Raw genomic sequence first — 18,005 nt, forward strand, 5'->3', positions numbered from 1 at the left:
ATGGGCTGTTTATTAGATGGTAAATCCTGGCATTCATTAAAAGGACTTTAAAATCTTTCATGGTTTTCTCTCCTTACTTGTGCATGCAATGTCTGGTTTGGTACTGTTTCCAAATGTGGTTAGTAGCTTCACTTAATCCCAAGAGTTTAAGAGTTTGGGCAATTATTGTACCACGTATAAACAGCAATGCAAAACTACCTGATAGACACTTCCTTATTGCCATCCTTACCTGATTTGTATGTGTAGGGAGTGTTGAAAAGTTTCAGGTATAATCTCCTTTCAGGAAACCCTTTAATGACAGTTGTAGTAGCCAATTAAAAACACGTTCTGTTAGTCGTCACACATTCCAGCCAATCAGAGGAAGGGTTGGGCGGGACTTCCACGGTGAACATTCCCCGGCACATCTACACGTTCTGCCCAGTTCGATCGGCAACGGGAGCGGAAAGAGGAAAGCTGAGAGCCCGAAGGCAGTAAGCCCCCACCACCGCCGGCCCAGGTTACCATCTAGCACCGGGAAAAATAGCAGAGAGCCGCCGCCGGCTGAAGCCATTACCAACGAGTAGTAAGCATGAGCAGCGAGGCCGAAACACAACAACAACCTCCGCAGCCTGCTGCGGATGCGGAGAGCCCATCCAGCCCGGCAGCCGCAGCTTCAGCGGGGGATAAGAAGGTCATCGGTAAGGCTGCCAAAGCTAGTTGAGCTAACTAGGCTGCTAACGTGGATTCTGTTACAGTAGGGCGATCCCCACTGTCACCACTACAGACTGCCGTTAAATGTAACGTTAATGGGACATAAACGTTAAGTTCCTCGGTACAGAACAAAATTGACCAAAATTTAACGAACATAACCTCCGTTTTCTACTTTTTCTGTTTTATTTAGAATGTTGGCATTATATTAGCCTATTCACTATTTTCTCTTCAGCGATGTCAAATATTTTTCGTGTGTAGTAGCTAAGCGTTAGTGTCGGGAGATTTAGAATTACATTGCAGTAGCTTTATTTTTTATGAACATCTTTTCCGAGTTCTGAAATTAGCCGTTTGACATATCTGTTATAACATTTTTCAGAGGATTGTCAGTTGTCCGAGACTTCATTACTTTAGTATGCGGATCTAAACCGTACATTCGTCGGCCTCCCTGCGTCAGATATCCGCTCGATAGACCCATCCATCCAGTCGGCCGTCACATGGACAGTCGTTAGGAAACGTTTGCAGCCGTTATCAAAGCCAACGTGTTTATATAGAAACGGTAACACGGTTTGGAGACGTTGGGTTCTGTGGGTTAACCGCCCGGAGGTTGAAGTTTAACGGTTGCGGATAATTACAAGTGAATTTACCAACCTGTGTTTATTATTTCATATCAACTACATAGGCTAGTAATGTTAGCTGCTTAACCATCCCTTTGTTCACTCGAAAACAGCCTGCTGGTTTCACTTTGAATTATTTTATCCAAAATATTCACGACACAAACATTTGTCCCTTCCAACTGGCCAGAATGCCAGATTAACAGCAGTTTACTAACGCCTATAAATATATACGTCAACGGTCATGTCATTTTAGGTCGATTTTCTGGGTTATCAGTCTGGCCTACATACTTCATCACCCGAGCTAACGATGCTATCCCTAGCCTAGCCGGCTAATAGCAGCTACGTTCCAGGCTTTAAAGGCCCCCCTCCCCACTCCCCCAAAAATGTCCGCCGTGGGTTTCCACTTATTTCGCCATTTGGTGATGTTTTCGTTCAAACCAGAGTAAAATATCGAGTCGCTTTTATTACGTGTTAAATAAAACGTCGGCCCAAATGTAAGTCGCCTAGCTTGTTATGTTAGTTTCTGTTTGCTGGCTCAGCTCCAGCCACATGGTTCAAAGCCTCTCTCAGCTACATTGCTATGCTAACACATCCGGGTACGGTTCTACCACGTGTGACCACTCAGATCCTGGGTTGTGTTTAGATCAGGTTAAACAAGAAGGGTACGTTGGCTCAGCCACGACGAAGCTAAAATGAAACAATAGTGTGCGAGTGAACACTACTAAATTGAAGGAAAGGTAAAATATATGTAAAGATTTGATCATTTTCATATGGACCAGAACAAAAATAAATAAAAGCGTATCCTAACGATACTTTTAAACCCAAGACAATGCCTAGGAAGATGTAAGATTTACATACTTGACTCAATAGAAAATGTTCTGGGGCTATTTTGAATACATTTTATTAGACGCCATTAAACACACAAATAAGTCTGTATATTCCATATATGGTCCTCATAAATTGAAAATGGACAAGAGATTAGACTAAATCAGTAACATTTGAAGGTAAGTTATCAGTCTTATTTTTATAAGGAGTTGGGAGGGGAGGTTAAAAATCTATTTTTGACAAAAATAAATTATTCTTAAAGGTCTATTTTAGTGGTAAAGATCAGGGTATATAAAATGTTAATTGGGGGGGGGGTAAGAGAAGTGAAAGTAGATATCCTGCTTCTTGAAACAGGGCTGCTCTTGTGTAACACTGGTCAACACTAGCGATCATGGCTATTAGTATTATTTGTCTGTCACTGCCATGCTTAACTAAACAGCCCATAACTACGGTGTGTACAATATTAAATCCTTAAATGAACACATGTTGGGTTCTCCCGCTACAAACTTTGGCTCATGCCTCACACCAAGAGCAGCTGGTGCCGGGCATTCCCAAGCATCCAGGTCTATAATAAGAATGGCAGTTGGGAGTTAAATATAACGTTCACATAATGCATGGCCTTGGTTAGGTTTGTTCATAAGTCAGTCACCTGTTATCAAACTGTTTTAATTGGACTCAAATGAGTAGCAGATGTATTTTAACTCGGTGCCAGAAGAAGCACAGGCTGTCTAATAATCTGGATTGTTTTAATTTCCTTGCAGCAACAAAAGTCTTGGGTACCGTCAAATGGTTCAACGTCAGGAATGGATATGGTTTCATCAATAGGTAAGCGAGAGCCGTTCCGCACCCACCCACCCGTTCTTCCAAGAGATTTCTGATATAATGCGTACGAGTGGCTGAAAGATTGTTCTCAATCCTATTAGAGTTTTGCTTTGCTCACAGAGCTGACCAGATTATGCTTTCTGCTTGTGTCCATGTCGTCGCCACCTACAGTTCTACATTAATCCTTGCTGGCTTAGTTCAAGTCCATTCACAGAGACGTTGCATTGTGTGGCTCAACAGGACACTAACTTCTGTTTTGTTTTTGTTTAGGAATGATACAAAGGAGGATGTCTTTGTACACCAGGTATGTTTTAGCTTCTTTATTTCTGCCTTAAAAAAATATATATATATATACACACACAGTTGCACAAAAGTTCTCATCCAAGCTCTTTATATTTTTAGACGGCCATTAAGAAGAACAACCCGAGGAAATATCTCCGCAGTGTGGGAGATGGAGAAACTGTGGAGTTTGACGTAGTCGAAGGAGAGAAGGTGAAAACTTTTCTTTGACTTATTTATTTTTCTATAAAATGTAGAGTTGATACATTCGCTTCTAGACAAAAAAGCATCACATCACTGAGAAAATGTGTCCCAATGTGTCCAGGGAGCAGAGGCAGCTAACGTCACTGGCCCAGGAGGTGTCGCAGTCCAGGGAAGCAAGTACGCTGCAGACCGGAACCGCTATCGGCGCTATCCACGAAGGAGGGGCCCTCCCCGCGGCGGAGACTACCCAGAGAACTACCAGAGCGACGAAGGCGAGCCCGGCAGCGGAGGACGCGACAAGAGCAGAGAGGGGGGAGAGAACGCCCCCGAAGGAGACTCGCAGCAACAGCAGCGTAGACCAGGTTACCCTGGCAGACGGCGCTACCCGCCATACTTTGTACGTAGACGCTACGGCCGTCGGCCCCCGTACACCAACGCACCACGCGGAGAGATGACTGAGGTACGCCGCCAGAGGGCTACTCTCCTGAAGCAGGCACCCAGTTGATCAATAACTTAAGTCTGAAACTCCTGATTTTTGTTCCACCCTCTCTCCTCTCTTAAAAATCACGTGGTTGTGATCAACAAATCTTGGTGTATCGGGGGTCTTGGATGCTCTCAATTAGGCCCCATATTTCCGCAAAATCGATATGACACAAAGTTCCACATTTTGACTACAAAGTCACAGTGTACTCCTCTGAAAGTTCTGAAGGATTTTTTTTTTTTTTTTTTGTTTTGGTTTGGTTTCTTCTTTGTGCCCCTCAGGGAGGTGAGGGCGACGAAGGCCAGGGAGGACCAGACCAGGGCAACAAACCAGTGAGGCAGAACTACTACAGAGGCTTCCGACCAAGGTTCAGACCAAGGTTTGCATGTGGGCTTTGTTGGCAGAGGACAACGGTGGCAGGATTGAAACGCTTTGCATGTGCTGGTGTTAAGTTTGATTGCACTAATAAAAAAAAAAAATGACACTAAAAATCTCACGTAAGCTGCCAGTAAACGACGCACGTCACCAGAAAAAGTTGCATTTTCGTCAGAAATTGCTTGCTATGTGTTGTGCATGTCTCTAGAACTGCATGCTGTTCGTGTAACTGTTTTTGTTTGTTTGTTTGTTTGTTTTTTTTTACTTCTACTTTACGTATAACTTCATCTTGCGCAACCTAGGGGTCCCCCCCGTCCCAGACCGGTGCGGGACAGCGAGGAGGACAAGGAGAATCAGGGCGGCGAAGGAGGCCAGAATCAACAGCCCCGCCAGCGGCGCTACCGTCGTAACTACAACTACCGCCGCAGACGCCAACAGACCGGTGGCAAACCCGGCCAGGAAAACAAAGAGGCCAAGACAGGAGGTGACCCATCTGCAGAGAAAACGTCCGCTCCCGAGGCCCAGCAGGGTGGGGCTGAGTAGGAAACAACCTGCACACCGGCACCTACCATCTTGTACCATCGTCCGGGTGAGTTTTTTTTTTGTTTTTTTTGGTGAACCATGTTGAATGTTTGCTCAGCCCTTGTTGGACTCAGTTTCTGCCTCCTGTTCTTGTTTTTTATATTTTACAGTTTTTCGTTTGTCAACAAGAAGAAACATCAACCAAGATCTGAGCAATAAAGATTTGACTCTAAGACCGTCACAAGCTTGCACCATGCATTTGACCAGATTACCACTGATTGCCTGCAGAATCTATGCAGACTTGTGTTTTCTTTTCCCATTATTTTTATGTGACAGCTACAAAACATTTTGGGGAAACAACAAATGTTTTTCTAAATCTGTCCTAAGTTTTTACACCAAATGGTTTTTAAAGATGAAAAAAAAAAAATGAAATTTGATATCTGGTCAGTTTGACATTTTTAAATAACTTTTTATGTATTCAGACATTTTAACAAAATGCAAGCTCAAATAAATCTTCAGAAACCAGGAAAAATGTTTGGAGTCTCTTTATTTTTCTCAAGTATACAGGCTATGAACATATATATTTTTTTATTTTTTTTTACAGCATGAAGTAGATGTTTAAATTCGAGTGTCATTTTTGTGAGATCTGACCTGGTCTTCATTCCTTTTTACTGAACCACATTTGGCACCTTTTGAAGAAATGTCAGAAAAATGAAGGAACAAACCCCAACGTCTTGTGTGAGGTCGGTGTTTGCGCATTATGATACGCATGGAACAGAATCTCAGTCTGTGATAATGGACTTCCAGGGCTCAGTGTAACTCATCAGCAGTGCAGCGTGTGTGTGTGTGTGTTAGCCTTCAACAGCGTCTTGTTCTGGTGGCGTGCTGCAGCCGCTTCAGACGTTGGTCTCCTTACGTAAACGCTTCATTCGCTGCATGTTGCTCTCCATGGCGGTGGGGTCGGTGATCTCCGTGGCGCAGTTGGCAGGAAACCAGCCTCTCTCTCCGTCCCGCATCCTCTCCCCGTAGCGCCACTCTAGGAAAATCGAGACGTTTGTGTTCATTTCAAAGACCACGAGCGGAAGGCGACAAAGACCCAGCCCAGCTCCGACGGCCTCACCTTCCTCCTTTTGGAGAACGATGACGACCTCCGCCTGCCGCAGGCCGAGTTCGTCCGGGTCTTTAGGCATGTAGGTTTTGGTGACTTCATACTGCGGCATACCTGAAACGCATTCCCCGTTTAACAGGAACGTCAGCCATTGTGAGGTAAATGGCTCACCTTGATTGATGGTAAATCAATTTAGCCGGTGCATCTAATGTAAAAAGTGAAGCTTGTGTATTTTATAGATTCTTTCAGCAAATGGTGATAAACCACATAAATCCTGAAAGTGTAATTTAGATAATGGCTAAATAAGAACGAATTCAGTTTCCCATGCAAATTATTAACACAAAAAAAGGATTTTAAATACAGCATTGTCAAACTAATGAAACATGTCCATATGGTATATGCACTTAATACATTGTCACAGCTTCTTATGAATGAATTACTGCATTAATGCAGCACATCAGAGGGAATCGGCTCCGTTTAATAGTAGCTTTCAGTTGGTTGAGGCTTGTTTCTTCTGGACACCATGTAGGGTTTAAGTTAGTCCAGTTTTTTTTTTTAGGTCATTGCCAAACATTTATGCATTTTTTTTTCTTCATGATAGTCTAATGGAATAGTAAGTTTTTTTTTTAAGTTAGGAAGAATGTTTCAAAGATGAAATGGTGTCAGAGTAACAGCCATAAAACATTAGCATTGAAATGACATAATAAAAACAGCCTGTTAAAATGAATACATTTTAATAAAAGGACCAACAACAAAACCACTGTGAGCAGACATAACGCTGGAGCGGAGAGCTTGAGAGAAGTGGAAGTGAATAACAATCATTTTGCAACTTATTTTTTCTTTTTTTCCATGAGGCAAAGCATATTACCCATCTGTTTAGGATTTAAGGGCTTCATAATCTGCATAACAGACTAATCATCTGCTGAAACTTCACACGGATTCCTTATGAAGTATATTTATGTATTAAAATTCCCGTCTGTAATCAAAGCACATGGCCTTACCATCTGTGCAAGTGAAGACCCCTTCCTGCTTCTGCTCCTTCAGAGCGGTGATCCATCGTGCCCGGTCCACCCTTGGCAAAAGAGAGCGCAGGAATAACAATGAAGTCTGTTTCTCGTAAAAGGGCCACAGATGTTAGACCATCTCGAACTGCAGCTACTATTTTGTCAACAGAGGGCGCCAAAGACAAAATATGTGGCTTCTAAGAAATACAAGTGGACATGTATAAGGGACTGTTCAGCTGGCATTATCAGTATTATTCACTCTGTATATCTGTGGATAATCATTTAAGGATCAAAAGAAGATGGCCTTCACTTCAGAAGGCCCTCCACCAAAGTTTGGTCATCAGCAGGAGTTGAAGAAATCGTAAGGGCTGCAGTACCTGGAGTCAGCCACCAGGGAGATCTGCTCTAATTTCCCCTCGCTGTTCTTGCTCATCCGCAGTTTAAAGGAAAGGTAGTTGGAGTTGCCTTTGCTGGGCGACGTCCGTACATCTGCGTCCTCCCCAAACTCGACCTGGACGTTGTCCAGAGTGGCGTAGTCCAACACCACGAAGCTCTCCTCGCTGCAAAACAGCATCGTTAGCCAGAAAACGGCGTGGCACAAGCAACAGTTTCTTGACTCCTAAAAAAAAAAACCTTGACTCGTACATTTTTTCCCCTCCTGAACACAGAGGTCACAGAGCTGACTTAAAGACGTTTTAATGACTGCAGTGTTGTGGGCAATTTCTTTGTCTGAGCTCACATTGTTTTCTCCCTCCCTAATTCAAAACAGACAGCTGAAGTCAGTCAAGCTGACAAGCTGAATGCAGGAATAAAGAATCTGAGGTATGCACGCACTCCTTTCCCTGTCCCTTTGCTCTCCTCTTTCCCGATGTTCCCTGGAAGCAGCTGGAACTGTTCAACTCGCCACGGGGGACCAAGGCAACCAAAACATCCACGAAAGACTATCAGCTGTGAAATGTAACGTTTAGTTCCTCCATATGTTGCACCTTTTTGTAGCTTGGTGTGATAAGAGTCAATTTCTCATACAAAAAAAAAAAAAAAAAGTACCAAAATGAATTTTTCATAAATCCAAACTTTGTGGGACACAGAGCTTACTGCTTTGGTCCTGCTACAAACTCAACTTCCACATACTTTCTCTTGATTTTACCAACATAATTAAGCTAAAATATTAAAAAGGAAAAAGAAGAAGTTTCTGAAATTATAATGCACAGTTTTATGCATCCCTTGCAGGTTTTTGATGCACCAACTCTGCACATTTAAACAGACACTTTTGCCCATTTGTCTTTTCCAAAAAGCTCAAGCTCAATCAGAAAGGATGGACAGCATCCGTCTTCTTGTAAATTTGCAGTTGGATTTCACTGGACTTTAACTAGGCCATTCTAACATACTTGTGTTGATCTAAAATACTCAAGTGAAGCTCTGGCTCTATGTCCATGTAGCTCAGTCTATTTTGCGCCCTGCCTGTTGGCCAAAATGTCCAATTTTGGTCTCACCAAAGCATCTTATACATCTTGTACTTAGTTTGTGACAAGTGGGCAGAGTTGTGCAGCACATCGCTAACAGTAACCTATCCTATCAACAATAGATGTGTTTATGCTGAGACCAGATTACACTTGGGTCAACTTTATAAACTACTTAGATGAATTGGTTCCACATTATTTCAATTAGGGGACATCAAATTCATGTCGTACTTCTGTGATTTTATTAAATTTTTTATGCAAAAGACATTTTAAAATGATGGATCCGTTCACATATTCTGCTACTTTTTGTCAGACGAAGTAGAGTAACGCATAAGATTTTAATGTAAATTTGGGCTTTGCGTTTTCTCGGCCGCTGGAAAAAAGCTTTTTACACACTGTGACACAACTTCCAAATGAATCCTAACAATATTACGAGTGTTGGTTTGAAGAAGCTCCATGCTTGTAAAAAAGCGCCACTCACGACTTCTTTTTGGTGACGATCAGCACGTCGTTGAAGAGGAACAGGTAGTAGCTCCTGTTGGTGAAAGCCCTCCATATGCTGAGCTCCTCGCTGGAGACGGCCAGCTCGCCGCGCTTCTTCAACCACCGCGACGCCGACACCAGAGGAAACGGCTGTGGGGACAAGATGACGATGGACACGTTTATCCCAAATCGAACTCGTTTCTGCTCACAAAACGGTGACGGCCGAACGTCCGACCTTTATTTTCCCAAAATCCATCTGTTTTTGGATGGTGTACATCTGCTCCGTCCTCTCCATCCGCCTGGCTCCGTCGTTGCATTCCGTGACCAACTGTTCACATGACAATTGTAGTAAAAACAGTGATCAGAATCCTGTCAGAGCAGATAAACCTGTGGTTCTTTGGATTAGTCCAGCATGCCAACCTTGCTCATAGCCTTCAGCGACCAAACGGCAGCAAAGTACTCCGCAGTCTGGTCCTGAGTTTTCTGACAGATTGTCTGAGGATGAAAAAGCACACAAACAGAAGAAAATAAATAAAATGCTTCATAGTCGAATAATTACATATGTTGCAGTGGAATACAAAAAAATCTAGATGTCTTTTCCCAAAATTTGGATGGTACTAGAAAATAAATGACAGAAATAATCGCCCCAAAAATGATATCTAAGGTAACATAAATACAAAAAACAGTTTTCAAATAATAATTACATTTATTATGGGGGAAATGTGATCCAAACCAACCTGACCTTGGCTAAAACATAACATGGATGTTAAATTATAATAATAAATAAATAATAATAAAAATAAATCTTGGCATTTTTCATCCTGAGGTGAGTGAGTTTTCATCAGTGCAGACAGAGTGTATGCTCAAGTTTTGTTCATTGAATGATTCAAGAATTGTCAACAGAAATGCACAACCAAGTGTGCCCAAATCTTTTAATGTATGTATGTATAGTTGATCATTTCTTCACACACACACAAAAAAATACATTTTATGGTTTTTATAAATAATTTAACATCCATGTTATGTTTTTAACTTTTTTTTGTTATTCTTTGAGCACAGTAATTCTTGGTTTAGAGTATTGTATTGTACGACAAAAGTAAAGATCGAACTGACATCAAGCAGAAGTGGCAGTCTGGTCACACGCTGCATGGGCAGGATCAGAAACGACAACATGGGAAGGCCTCCACATTCACTATTTCTCTCTATTTCTTTCAGGGTGTCTTTGAACGCAGAGTTATTATTCCTGTGAAACACAAGAATAAAAACGAAAATGAAGTTCAGCTCATATTCACGTGCCGCTGCACGAAGTCATTGGCTCATTCTAGATTGTTCCGCCACTCACAGCAGCTTCTGCAGCGTCCTCTGCTGAAAGGTCTCGTTGGAGCAGTAGACGATGTAAGGTTCGAAGTGGTGTGCCGCGTGGTTCTGAACAATGTCGCTGATGTCCCGGATTACCATCTGCTCATTGTGACGTTTTTCGAGATCCTTAAAGAAGCTAAAGATCGTAAAAGAGGCAGGTTAATGCAGAGGCAAAAATGAAGTTTTGTTTTTCTACAGACAAAATCAGCAGAGCAGAAGACACAGCAGGTTCATTCCTAATGGTTTGGTCACTTCCAGATGTAAATTTTAGGGTCTACATGAGTTATTAGGAGATCTGTGGTTTGGGTGTTGAGGAAAATGATGTCTTTGCAAAAGTCAAGTTTAGGAGGATATGGTCATCTTCCATGTGGAGGAGACAGAAAACATGTGGGAGAAGGTGCTCAGATCAGACAAAAATGTAACTTTTTGGTCGAAGTGCAAAATGTAACTGACACCGCCGATCACCCTGAACGCACCATCCCGGATCTGAACTTATGAGAAGAAGGATGAATCCAATCCTGGGACTAAAACTGCTGGAGGACGAGAACGTCTTGATAGAGCTGAAGCTACCATGGATCAAAACATAATCATGTTAAATTCAGAATCAAAGATAAGCCTGAAAATGATGTAGAAACATTTTAAAATATTGAAACCATGAACCATGTTCCTTTCTTTCCACAACTAAACACTACTTTTTTTTAAATCAAATAAATTCCAAATAAAATACACTAATGTTTACAATTGCATATAAAATGCGAAAAGAGTTCAAGATGTGTTATAAACTTTACAAACCTCAACAGGCATTGTGTAACTCGAGGTTTAATATTACAAACATTGGGATAAAGAAATAGCTAGCAACTGAATCCCGCGACAAATACTGTTGCTACGTGTAGAATGACATTTGTCGCAACAGTTTTTGACAGGTGTTGCGATACATCAATAAGGACTAAAAGATTTACAGAATCACAAATCTGTTAAAGGCTTCATAGGGAAAGAAAGAACTCTCAGTCTTATCCCGTCTAACAAAAACGTGTAAAATGACACCAAGACAAAACCAGCCCCACCCGAGGACCCAGCTACTTGACAGTTTCCCCACACAGAGACTGGAAGTCTCCTCGATTTATCCCTGTAGATGCTTCTAAGGTATTCTGTTTTGCTTTACCCTTTAAGGCTTAAATGGGAGAAAATGTATTTCTTTTCCTCATTCGCAACAGTGGCCTGAATTTCCACTCTCATTCAAATTGAAGTACGAAACAACAAACAAAGCATGCCGGTGTAAACATTATCATTTCAATACCACTCAGAGTGGCAGAACTAGTTTGGCCAGCGTGTCTGAACACGTTAATGGGGCCTTTCAGGATACTAAAGACACGCTGAGGGCAAACACTTTTCCTGAAACTTCAAATCAACCGTTTTTCTTTTCTTTCTTTTTTTTAATCTTGGAACAATATCCTCTGCTGAGAACATAACAATGACTCAGTGAATGGTGCATGAGGTCTATTGTTTATCGCTTTCTCATCTGCTTCAGGTATCCGAACGCTGACGAACATTTAGATCTGACGGCTACTTCAACTTATTTGCAAACATTCTGCACCGCAACATAATTGCTCCCTTACAGATTCCTCAGATTTTTTTTTTCCTCGTTGCCAAATTAAAAATATTTCAGTGAATCAATTTATCAGTTTTCAAAGCAGCAAGAGCATATTTGCTCCCTTACAGATTCCTCATATTTGTTTTTTTTCCCTCGTTGCTGAATTAAAAATGTTTCAATGAATCAATTTATCAGTTTTCAAAGCAGCAAGAGGCATCCAAACCAACCAAGGCCTGCTGTATGTAGTAATATAATCGCCTCTCTCAATTAAATCATAAATTAGTTATGATAATCTACATGTTTTAGTTAAATTTCATCAGCCACACCCAGACATCTAATAAGAAGTAGGCTTTAGAGTCTTAAAAAAAAGGCAAAAGTAGAACTTTCTGGAGGGTGTGCTTATTGTTACATCTGGCATAAAACTAATACAAACTGCTTTGCCGCTTCAGGTACCAGACGGCTGTGGGCGTAACTGGTACAAAGTCTGCTGCCTAGCAGAGAATCCGTAAGGAGGGTCTGCCGCCATCAGTTCATGAATCCAAGGTCAAGCACTCTTGGGTTATACTGCTGGAAAAATAATCCCAAACATGCCAGGAGAATCCCCTTCTGAATGCCTCAGAAAGAAAGGAAGGTTTTGGATTTACAGAGTCAAACTCTGCTCTGAAAATCCCACTGCAATGCCGTGGCATGACATTAAACCAGCTGATGCTCAAAAGCCTTTCAGTGTGACTGAATGAAACGGTTCTACTGAGTGGAATGGGCCAACATTTCTCCAGTGTAAAAGTCTCTTTAACAGCCAATACAAAAGCTCATTGGCTTGATTAGGTTTCAGTTTGAAATGTTTCTCTCATACGGTGAGGTAGGTTTATATTCTCTAAATATAGTCAATTGTATTTTCTAAACTGTATTTTGAAACTGCTGTGTTTTTATTTGTCAGATCTTAAAATCTCTTAAATGATCTGAAATATTTAAGTGTGAAGAAACTATGAAAAAAAGAAAACGGTACATCTTTAACAGCACTTATGCAGTACAGTAATCGATATGAAGACCAACCCACCGTTGGCTGGTCGTGTGGATGACGGATATGTTGGAGAAGAGGTGGTGGTGCTCCGTCGTCGTCATCGTTTTCTTCAACGCTGCGCTGCTCTTGAAGTGACGTACCAGGATGCCAAGGCTGTGCAGGTATGAGTGCTCTGAGGTGATAATTTCAAAAATGGCCTGTAAAACAAACCACACACACACACACACACACACACGCACACACACACACACACACACACACACACACACATCAAGTGGTTGTGAAACCAAAATTATATTGCGGTGAATCTTTCATTTCAACTTTTTTTTTGTTTGTTTCTCTGTGATTGCCATTTTTCTCAGCTTCCTGTTTCAATGCCTAAAGAAAAGGCAACATTATATCCTGCGTTTGGATGTTTTACGTCGTGACGAAACGGTGCTTAGCTGCTAGATAGCTGCAGGGCAGAGACTGTTTGAAGGCAAGTCACATGCTCATAACACACCTTGGTCAACATTTCTACTTCTAAAGGTCAGGTGGCTTCATAGAGGACCAAAGGGCATAAAGACGACATTAATTTGTTCTGTCTCAAATGACATTCAAACCTCACAGGAACGCTCCTAAACTTTTGGAAGTTGAAATACCTGCATGCTTTTTGAGCACATTTTTAAAAATACCCAAAAAAACAAAACAGGAAGCGTGAGACGACTGAAGGTCCCAAACAGCAAACCAAGCACCTGTTCAGAGGGCTGTAAAAGCACCATTACACAGGTAGGGTGTGGCTTTATTCAGCAAGAGCACAGCACACAATATGGACCTTGGTATTATTGACATCTTGGACGAATGGAGGGGACACATTACCACAAGAAAAAAAAAAATCTTCCCACACAAAGTGTTGCGTTGCAATTGACAGTTTCAGCTTTTACTTTAGTGAGGAATGTTGTGTTTTGAGTTTTGACTCTGACATTTCCTGAACGGCAGCTACCAGTTTCTGTTTCTTTGCGCTTCTTGGGCACCATGAGAATGAGTTTGAACTTGCTGTCAGCAGACACTCTGCAGATGTAGGATAACAGATCTAATCGGTTATTTTTGGCTTTGACATCAATCTGACATGCAGCAAATATCGCTCTAGAGTCGGACGATTTTTCGCACAAGAGCAGCTTTTACAAATCTGTGCATTTTTAAAAGAAACAACAAACAAATATTACTGTGACAACTGTACTCAGGCCCATCTGGACTCCAGATGGGGCTGAGTAGATGTTTCTCACAGTTTAAAAATTTCAGTTTTTAAACTCAAAGATGGAACCTTTAAATGATTTTCACAAAAAATTATGTGTATTATCCTACGACTAGAAATAATTCCAAACAGCTTGCAGCCAGCTGAACACCAGTGCTCAGCAACAGATAGTCAAAGATGCTTTCCTCTCTATTGGCTCCATATTTTTGTAAAAAAAAACCCCCAAAAAACGTGCTCATTTCGACACGTTCTTTAAACACCTCAGATTTTTACGTTTCTAAAAAACAATATGTTATCATAAAATGATTTGATGCTGGTAACTGGCCCATGCATCTCCGTAAAAATATGAAGCAAGTTAACGTGGCAATTTGTTTCACTCATGTTATTTAATTTTACATATGAACGTTGGAAGAAAAAAAAAAAAAGTCAAAAACTTTTAAATGAGACGACTGAAGGTCCCAAAATTAGAGACAATGACGTGCCCCTTTTAGAGCCTCGTGCACAAGGAAATATAAAACACCTAAATTCATCCACTGTGTACAGCAGGACAGATGGGAAATATTTAGGCATAATCTCACCTCTTGCCTCTTTCTCTCCTGAGGTGTGATTGTTGACAGAATACCAGATTCCTGCACCTTTAAAAGACATAAACAGAAATCAGAGCTGAATCCCCAGCCTGTTTGTCTGGATATCTCAAATACAAGTGTTTTTAATATGAGTCAAAATATAATTTTTTTTTAACAGGCTTTCACATAAAAAAAAAAACAGACCTGTCTTGCATTTCTGCAAAAGTATGAAACACTGATAGAGCAGCGTGTAATTAAGTTAAGCTCTTATCAGAGTTCTTAGACTCGACTTGATTTCCTCTGCAAATCTGAAGGTTCACCTGAGGCAACTGGCTCCAGGTGAGGTGAGCTTGTTTATAGCTCTTCATCACGATGCTGTGGTCCTCCGCTGGAGGCTCCACCACCACAAAGTCCTCCAGCAGCTCGTCCTGCTGGGTGGAGTCCAGGCCGCGTTCTCTGATCTCCTGGTACAGGCATGGCGTCGCTGTGGGGGGAACGGCCATCAACAGAAAACCATGAAGTCTCAAGGAGAGACTTTCTTTCAAGGACTTCAAAAGCACTGCCACGAGTGTCAAAAAATGAGTCGCAGGATTGCTAAACTACAACAATGGAGCTTAATGTTTCTACTTACACCATGTCCAGTTTAATAAAATTCAGTTTTGAAGGCTCTTTAGAGATACATCTAGGTTAGTTTGGAGCAGCTGACTCAATAAGTATATAAGAAAATGAAAAACCTTTTAAAAACTCCTAAAATCAGCAAAGAAGAATCTGAAGGGAAAGGTCAAGTATCCACTGTTCAGGACTAAACAAGTGTTTATTATGCCGAGAACGGTTTTCCAGTTCTGTCCCTCTCTGCTGCCTCAAGCTCTTTTCAGAGACGTGACATGGGAGCCACTCAACCCAAATTCAGACTGCCATGAGCGATTATCTGTTCGAGGAAGTCTGCAATGAGCAATGGAGTTTTACAAAGGAGAAAAAAAAAAAAAGTCAAATTTCAGTTATTTCCCAATCTATTTGTATTCCGGTAACCCGATTTAGAAAAAGCAGACGAGAGTGACACATGAGGGGACATACCATCTTTGAATGATCCACGCTGGTTCCTCTTTCTGCCCAGGGATCGCTAGAGAGAACACAGCAGCACAGACTTTATTTCAGTCGTAAATTATGGGTTTTAGTCACACACTTGAATAGAGAACTATTCAACATGCAACATGGTTTCCACATGTTATGTAAACTTTCTATACTTACTTAGATTTTAATTCATTTTAAAGTAGAATTACAAAAGTTCACCATGAGTTTAAGGAACATGTCCTTGTGACAATGGGGAGAATCGTCTGAAAACTTCTTGCTGTACTTAATCTAGATCTGGAATTACAGACTTTTCCAGATCGCGCACTAACTGGATCTCTGGTCCAGTGAGAAGTGAAAAAAATCCTCATCATCAGAAGCACTATTGTGACTGAAGAGTAGAAAGAAACTAAATTGACGAATTGGATCAAATCACAATAAAATTTCACATTAGTTTTTAGTTCCTTTAAGCAAATATATATAAATATCAAGACTGCTGGAAGATCAGTACCTCCAACTCCCTTTTGCTAGGGTAAAAATAAGCTGACAGTGTAAATAAAACGTTTCTCTAGTGGGTTAAGCTGTGGTTAGAATTTAAGTTTTAACAAGAACTTCTTAGTGGCAAAAATAAGTAAAAAAAAAAAAGCATTTTCTTTTTCATTAACATCATTTTGGTTGACCGTCTCTACCTTGTGTTTACTGCTGAGAGAAGGACCAGGACTGCTTTCTCGGTTCTCATTGACGGATTTCAGAGTGGGTTTAGGCGCTGTCCCGGATGTCATGGCATCAATGTCCAGGCTGGTGACCGCCGCCCGATACGACTTGTTCCTGCGGTTCCTCCTGAACCCGTCTCCATCGCTGTCATAGTCGTCCCTGGAAACATCTGGCCCCTGGGCTGAGTGACGGCTGCGGTTCTCGCTGTTTGAGTTCTCCAGTCCCACCGGGAAGGTCACCACGGTGGTGTGGTGCCGATTCTTGGGTCGGCTTGACACTGCTAAGCTCTTGGGAATCAGCTGATGGGTACCTAGCTTCTTTGCTGCAGGGCTCTCTGTGCTCAAAATCACCTTTTGGGTCTCAGGCTTCTGTGCTGCTGGAGTCTCTGTGCTCAGAATGACCTGCTCCGGTACCACCAGCTTGTCCACCTCGTCTTCCTGTGGGGTGGCTGTTTCAGACTGGAGTGTCGGGGGGCTTTTGGGTTGGTAGCCTTCATCTCCTGGCTCGTATATATGAAGTTCTGTAGAGAACAGGGTCTCTATTTGAGGGGACTTGTTGTCCGTGCACTTGTCTGACTCACTGTGGGACATGGTGTCCTCCTGCGGGTCTCCTCAGTTCTTCAGCACCTACAGCATTAGGGGGAATCTAAATAAGAAAAGCAAAACAAAATGTAAAATATTAAACCTGGATTGCCACTGGAATAATGTATGGACCAACAGCTGTATTAATAATCTTCAACCTTCTGACATCTTCAAATATGACCACATTTTCAGTGGAAATATGTTAGGAAGTCATATGAAGGGACTTGACCAATGACTCATGTCTCACTTCCACTCATAAAAAAAACACAACCCACACACATACAAAACTTCTCCTTCCACTGTCTTAAAGTTACAAGAAAATAAACTCACACTGTTTCTAATAAATGTTTCCAACTTGCTCAGCCAGGAACTGATTCATGAACCTATTATTAAGTAGACAACCCACCTCTTAACATGTTGTGACAGCCACGCTTAACCATACAGCTGGAAATTAGATCTGAGCGCAGTGTTCATACCGCACTAACCCTTAAAGTAAATAAACTAAAAGCTTCATGCGAAATTCCTGTTAACATGCAGTACTTACTTTACAAATTCAATGTCGAGACACAGACGGATTAGTTTGTGGCAGGGGAAAAAAAATGTCCGCCTTACATTCCCATGGTTAATATATGCGGATTGACACGCAGTTGAAAACAGAGCGTCTTTACCTGCGAGAGGTGCACCTTAAACTCCAGCTGTAATCCGGTTGAGTGTATGTCATGCGGCGATGCTGCTGGCGGAGTAGCGGTCAGATTGAGCAGATATGCGGCTGTATTCCTCCGCCGCGCTGCTCCTTCGCTCCTCTGCCTTCTTCTGCTTACGTCACTCCAGGTGAGCGCCAATCAGTTACCGCTAAGCGACGCTTTTCTTAATAACAAGTCCAACAGGAAGCAACTTCGACAACTTGGATGAAGCTTCATCTTTGACAACCCGTCGGGAACTTGACGAGAACAATGAGGATTATGCTTTTAAAAAATTGAATTTGACTTTCATTCCAGTCACCC

General features: G+C 41.7%; 2 protein-coding genes across 7 annotated transcripts; one reads left to right on the forward strand and one right to left on the reverse strand.

Annotated features, from left to right (window-relative positions):
• The first annotated feature begins 398 nt into the window (after positions 1 to 398).
• ybx1 (Y box binding protein 1) lies at positions 399 to 5,344 on the forward strand. 4 transcript variants are annotated; one of them, XM_008413496.3, is made up of 8 exons: positions 399 to 677; positions 2,891 to 2,954; positions 3,222 to 3,255; positions 3,354 to 3,443; positions 3,556 to 3,894; positions 4,197 to 4,294; positions 4,593 to 4,879; positions 4,983 to 5,344. In XM_008413496.3, the coding sequence occupies exons 1-7, from the start codon at positions 569 to 571 to the stop codon at positions 4,831 to 4,833; spliced, it is 975 nt and encodes a 324-aa protein (XP_008411718.1). In that variant the 5' UTR covers positions 399 to 568; the 3' UTR covers positions 4,834 to 4,879; positions 4,983 to 5,344. The 4 variants fall into 4 exon arrangements, with proteins under 4 accessions (XP_008411718.1, XP_008411719.1, XP_008411720.1 ...); XM_008413497.3 differs by having other exon boundaries at positions 400 to 677; positions 4,197 to 4,282; XM_008413498.3 differs by having other exon boundaries at positions 400 to 677; positions 3,556 to 3,831.
• On the reverse strand, positions 5,343 to 17,931 carry arhgef16 (Rho guanine nucleotide exchange factor (GEF) 16). Of its 3 annotated transcripts, none has more exons than XM_008413493.3 (15): positions 17,670 to 17,931; positions 16,396 to 17,065; positions 15,713 to 15,758; positions 14,959 to 15,122; positions 14,651 to 14,707; positions 12,875 to 13,035; positions 10,210 to 10,362; positions 9,981 to 10,110; positions 9,288 to 9,362; positions 9,103 to 9,195; positions 8,866 to 9,017; positions 7,302 to 7,484; positions 6,922 to 6,992; positions 5,933 to 6,034; positions 5,343 to 5,848 (listed from the first exon to the last, which is right to left on the reverse strand). In XM_008413493.3, the coding sequence occupies exons 2-15, from the start codon at positions 17,008 to 17,010 to the stop codon at positions 5,709 to 5,711; spliced, it is 2,142 nt and encodes a 713-aa protein (XP_008411715.1). In that variant the 5' UTR covers positions 17,011 to 17,065; positions 17,670 to 17,931; the 3' UTR covers positions 5,343 to 5,708. The 3 variants fall into 3 exon arrangements, with proteins under 3 accessions (XP_008411715.1, XP_008411714.1, XP_008411717.1); XM_008413492.3 differs by having other exon boundaries at positions 17,546 to 17,683; XM_008413495.3 differs by lacking the exon at positions 17,670 to 17,931 and adding an exon at positions 17,408 to 17,432.
• Positions 17,932 to 18,005: the final 74 nt, after the last annotated feature.

Source organism: Poecilia reticulata, chromosome 7 (genome assembly GCF_904066995.2).
Source record: "Poecilia reticulata chromosome 7, P_reticulata-male-v2, whole genome shotgun sequence".
Taxonomy (NCBI): Eukaryota; Metazoa; Chordata; class Actinopteri; order Cyprinodontiformes; family Poeciliidae; genus Poecilia; species Poecilia reticulata.